The following is a 5,980-nucleotide window of genomic DNA, read 5'->3' on the forward strand; positions in this document are numbered from 1 at the left end:
CAAGGACAGAGCAGACTGAACTTCTAGAGGAAATTACGTATAAAGCTCAAGCTTAAAAAAAAAAAAAAAAAAAAAAAGAGTTCTAAGAACTCTGGAGATGATTTCACAAAAGAAGAATCCTTCATAAAATGAAGAACATTATGGACAACAGTGAGCTTCCTCTTCACCAGGCTGTTAAACACCAACAGCATCTTTAATCAGAGGCTTCTCCAGATCAGGTGTAAGACAGGCTGCTACAGAAGATCCCGCTTACAGCTTTCGTCAACAAATCATTAAAAAAAAAAGCCTGCGAGTAACTGCAAGGTTTAATTTGCTTTTGAGATTTGAAGTATTTTTAAATTTAATCTAATTTAGGAGTACTAGACTTAAAAGAAAACTACAAACTCAGCGCACACCATTTATTTCCATAGGTCAGAGGAGAAAAAAAATTTATATTTTTAATGACAGTTTGCCTTATTTCACAAATCTAGAAAAATGTGAGTTTTCCACCAAAAAAATAAAACTGAATTTATCCCGATGTCCAAAGAAACACTTGGATGGTCTGCATCACAGGAAAATATTCACCTTCTCCATCAGCCGTCCTCATTAGATCCCCTTAATAAAACTACAATCATCTTCTTCCTCACAGCTGTTTTATTCATTCAACATCTCACATTACAAATACTTCAAATGTATGCATACAGTTACAAACAGTTGGCAGCAAATTAATTTATGACTTTAGGTCTTTTACTTCAATACTACAAACCAACTATAAAAACTGACGTCTGTATTGTAGCGAAAAATTAATCAGGAAGAAAATATAAAAATTGGAACTTACATATAAAGGTGAAATGACTTAGTAAAAAAAAATCAAAATATCAGGTAAAAAAAAAAAAAAGTTAATAAATATAACCTTCCCAGCATTCAATTAAAAACTATTGAAATTTTGCAATCAAGCCATACTAAGACATAATTTTTTTCCATGTGAAACTGTGAAGCATGTTACAGCGATTCAAAAAAAACAAAAAAACTAGACAATTTTAACACTTCACCCCAAAATAAAAAGATAAAAGATTAGATCAAAATGTTATACGTTTCAATTGAAAATATAGCAAATGCCAAATACATCAACCTTGTATATACATCATGTTTTCAATCACAGTAGCATGGTAGTAGCAAAATAAGTAAAGAAGCACAAAACTAAGGTTTACAAAATAAATTTAGGTATAAATTATTTTTTGTTTCTTTTCACAGACATCAGCATGAACAATAGGAAATGGAAAAAAAAGTGTAAAAGACTGCATGATTATTTTTTTTTTTATGACAGAATGACGTACACTGCGGAGAACTGTTTCTGGAAAGAAGAAGTATTGCACGTAATGGCTCAAAGTTAACTTGCAACATTAAATAACATTCAGGTTATGTCCCAAAGCATGCCACATCACAAAGGAGGAGGAGGGGGTAGGGGTCAAGTGATCACGTCTCCTCGCCTATGTCCTACTGAGTGTCCAATACATTACAAAAACACATCCAAAGTGTTGTCAGGGTGTATATTGCATAAACATGTCTGTAAAGGAAGGCAGACTCCATCGTGTAGAGAGAGGCTACAAGAGAGGCAATCTCAACGAGATAAGGAAAGAAAATCTTTTTTTAAAAGGAAAAAATTAAAAATAAAGGAGGAGATCTAGTGCATTACATTAGGTCCTGCATCATCACTAGCTGTGTTATCTCGTATGCATGCCGAGAAGACGTAGAACTAACAGGCAGTTTTCGGAAAGAAGAGATTGGAAACGGATGGGATCCACTCTGGTGGAGAAAGGGAAGATTTTACATTGTTCAAAGCCAAAACATTTACTTTAATCAGACTTCTACTGACTACACCAAGGAGAAAAATATTAGATTATACTCGATACTTATCAAAATCGGTTTAGAAATGTCTTGCCATACCTTAAGATCCTGTAATTGTATTATTAGGAGAGAGAACTGTATACGACGGGCTTATAAAAAGCCTCGTTTTTTTTTCTTCTGCTTGCTTCTTTTTTTTTTCCTTTTATCTACAGAATTACACCAATGCAACAGACAATTTTCAGATTTACCAGCACTTAAATATATAAAAGCTAATTGAAAAATTATATTAATCACTTTCTTTAAATTAAATTTACCATAAATGCAGATCTCTTAGTAACAAAGGTACAAAATTATTTTTCCACAAAGTGAAAAAAATGAGGTATTGCAAAAGGAGTTCTCCCATTTGTGAAAAATGTGCCTAAAATGACAATTGAAAAAAATATTTAGAAAAAGTAGTGCATAATAAATGTATATATGTTCATGACAAAATAATCAGCTATAAAACACTGTACAAAAATCAGCAGGCCATGTATAAAATAATATCTTTATCTCTGTGACAGCAAATTCAAGCTACTACCATAATCCAACCACAACACTTGTGATAGAGAGCTCCAGTCACGGTAGAGCGTGCAGTGGTACACCATGAGGACAGCTCAGGGAGACTGGACTGTGCATTCCCATTAGTTAGTACTACATTAGCATGTTAGCTTCCAGTGCTAAGATCCCTGACGATATAAAGTGAACAAATACTACTGCCAATACCTGAGCCCGGAGGGCCGTATCTTTATCAGCTGAAAACTACAAACTGAAACTCCAGCCTTTTCCCCTGCTAAACAGGAGGACCACCTTAAAGTAGAAACCCCAGATCGACGACTGTTTGGACGACAGATTTAGGCCATTCTTTGGTTTGCTCTTTCCGGTTACAAGTGTTCACTTTTAAACCAAACGTTTAAGCCAACAATCTAAACATGTGCCAAACTCTGGGAGGATTTTGTTTTTGTTTTTTACCGTGACCAGAGGTTATTCGCTAATCTACTTGGAAAAAAAAAAAAAAAGGTAAATAAATCGATCCATTCGAAACAGAGCTCCAACCATTTGCACTCAAGCTTTGGTAAATGGAACAGTTCTTAAATCCTGCAAGCACAAAGTAAGGAAAAATGCACCTTTTCATCAACTTAACTTCCACAGTTTGTATACTGATTCAGGCGTGATCAACCTCAGTTAAATCTTATGTTACTTTCAACAACAAATGTAAGCAGCTTTGCCAACTAAGAAACCGAAAATACACTCAGTTAGAAAAAAAACCAAAACATCTAAATTTAAATCTAATGCATCCATATGCTCATGCACACTTAATGTCAAAACATAAATGGGATTTGACTCTTTTTCGATTCACTTTTTTTTTTTAAATGGCCAAATTTAAAAAAATAAAAATAAATTATTATTTTTTTTAACTTAAAATAAAAGTGCATTATTTTTTTTATACTACAGTCTAAACCCCTTCCCTAATTTCTCTGGCTCCCTCCCCTGATCATGCAACGCTCCCTCCCTCTAGCCTTAGTTCCATCGGAAGGAGATGTGCCGCGGCCGGTCCCCTCCCTCCTTCACCAGCGGCTTGTGGAACTCGCGTCCGGCCCTGGAGTGGATGGCCGCCCAGCAGTACTCGCAGTAGTACTGCAGGCAGGTCACGTTGGCGCAGAAGAAAGGGGCGAACTTCCCCCCGCAGCGCGTGCCCTGGCACTCATCGCACAGCTGGTCATCCAGGACATATGGCTTCACTTCCACCTGAGAGAGAAGCAGGGAGAGAAAAAAACCGTTAAAATAGAGGAACGAGCAGCAACGTGAAGGAAAACGTGATGAATCAACTGACCCGTTTATCAATCTCCCCGTGCTGCAGTTGAACAAATCGGGCACTGATGGCTGCAATGTAGCTTTGCTGATTAGAGAAGGCCACTCTCCCTGCGCCTTTTGGATACTTGAGTTCAGGGTCGGTATCAATCCCGGCGTAACAAACTCCCCCATACAGACGATCCATGATCATTGCAAGCTCAACTAGAAAAGATCAGATGAGACGAGTTAAAAACATGACCTAGACCTACTGCAGGAAGCTGAGGGCCCCGTCACACCGTGCCGATTTACCCAGCGTATGCCCGACGACCCAGAATCTCCTAAAACGCTGGCATACGCTGAACCTTCTGTGTATTTTTTTCAATTTTGGGCATATACACAGCGCATTTATAACAAGTCCAGAACTTATGTCCAACGAAAGCCTAATTTATGCAGGGTATTACGCATTACAGAGCATCAGTTAAAGCTGCTTGGGCGCTCCTGAGGGGAGCAGCGATGATACGGCCGGCCCAAAAAATAAATAAAAAGAAAAAAGAAAGAAAGATGGTTTGCAGTCACAGCAGATTTATCGTCATGTCTGCTAGGAGTTTGTTGGTCGTGGGCGTGAACGTGGGGAGGATCCATCATGCTCACCTTCACGCTCAACCTATGATGGGGATGAAGTCTGGAGGAGAAGTCACTCATAGGTTTTGGATAAGCTGGACGCCACAACTTATGAGTAACTTACTTTTACAGGGTTCCTACAGCATAAGGCAAGTTAAATTCAAGACTTTTTAAGACTTTTTAATGCCACTTGAAATAAAAATTTAAGACCAAATTCACAAGAAAAACTATTTTTCTTTGTGTCGTTTTCTTAGTATGTTTGATTTGGTGATAAGTGGAGGCGCTGCAGAGACAACGGTGGAACAAGGCTGAGAAATACCGGCTGTTTCTCTGTAACTCAATTTTGACACTTTGTGTTTCGCATGTGCGACTAGGGGTGGGCGATATGACGATTTAAGACTGTGTTACGATCTGTCGTTATTAAGAGACTGTTTTATCAGGATCCACAGAACTGCTGTGCTGCTGTATTTCTGCCAATGACAACATTTACATGTAACCAAAATAAAACAAACTTTACAGCTAGAATATAATCCGAGGGTTTGACGTTTGTCCATTAGTTTAAAAATCAGTTAAGGCACACTCCCCCCCAAAAAAAAAAAAGCTAAAAAGCCGACTGCGACTTCAGCAGCAGCGACCGGTTCTTTCTCCCGAAGCAGCAAACGTTAACAGAATCTTTTATAAAACGTACTCCCAACGATAAAGGCATTAAATGGTGGAACAGCGTGACAGAAGCGGTGACGTTTCACTTGGTGAAAGATTTATGTCCTCTACGAACCGTAGAAGGAGTGGGATTTAATAAAAAGGTTAAACGTTTTGGATCCACGCTACGAGTTGCCCAGCCGCACGTATTTTTCAAACACAGCTATTCCACGTATGTACGCTGAATGCAGAGAGAAAGTTTCACAAAATATTATATATGTGTAGTTCTTTGCCACCACAAGCGACCTCTGGTCCAGCCGCACGTCAGCGCCGTATTTGAGCTTAACCATTCGTTTCATCAGCAACTGGGATCTATGCAATGCAACACTGCAGACAGCCTATTTTCCTGATCATATCATCATAGATTGCACAGATTACATCTTGACTTGCACTATATTTGCAGTTCCATAATAGTTTTTGTTTCTAAAGACTAGAAATTATACAAATCTATTGTTTAATATAATATTTTTTTTTAAACTCAAGTTAGTTTCTTTTACTTTATTAGACCAGTCAAGATTTTAAAGTAATAAAACTGCACTAAGATACAGTTAGAATTTTTGTTTATTTTGACTGTAGTTACTTGAAAAATGTAACTAATTTGTAATTGTTTTACTCAGGAGTTATTGCATTTTTATACTCTTTGGTGTGTTTACAATACAGAAATAAAAAAAATAAGTTTGTTAGCACTGCTTTGATTCTTTAATTTTAATAAACTTGTTCATTTATTTAATTTTTCTCTTCTTTGCATGTAATTGAAGTTATGTTGGTCGTATCTAAAAAAACCATGATAAAATCGAGATCACAATAATATAATCAAAAAATCGTGATATTTTATTTTTGCCATATCGCCCAGCACTATGTGTGACTCCACTGCCTTAATTCCCATCGTTCTGAGCTTTAATGACTTCTTGAAAACTCTTGGCTGGAGACAATTTTGGTTACATTTACACTTGCTCATATTTTCCAGACAAAAAGTTAATGGCGCATCTACCAAATGTCCCGG

General features: G+C 37.2%; 1 protein-coding gene across 1 annotated transcript in view; it reads right to left on the minus strand.

Moving 5' to 3' along the window:
* Positions 1-445: 445 nt before the first annotated feature.
* The window catches only part of LOC107086066 (cytoplasmic polyadenylation element-binding protein 4-like), a 23,282-nt gene continuing 17,747 nt past the window's right edge, over positions 446-5,980 (minus strand). The window contains exons 8-9 of the mRNA XM_015376810.1: positions 3,698-3,879; positions 446-3,612 (exon numbers count right to left, since the gene is read on the minus strand). Coding sequence (XP_015232296.1) covers positions 3,385-3,612; positions 3,698-3,879 — 410 coding nt within the window. The 3' untranslated portion in view covers positions 446-3,384. The remainder of the gene's footprint in view (positions 3,613-3,697; positions 3,880-5,980) is intronic.

The sequence above is a fragment of the Cyprinodon variegatus genome, unplaced genomic scaffold (assembly GCF_000732505.1).
Source record: "Cyprinodon variegatus isolate N-32 unplaced genomic scaffold, C_variegatus-1.0 Scaffold8, whole genome shotgun sequence".
NCBI classification, from domain to species: Eukaryota; Metazoa; Chordata; class Actinopteri; order Cyprinodontiformes; family Cyprinodontidae; genus Cyprinodon; species Cyprinodon variegatus.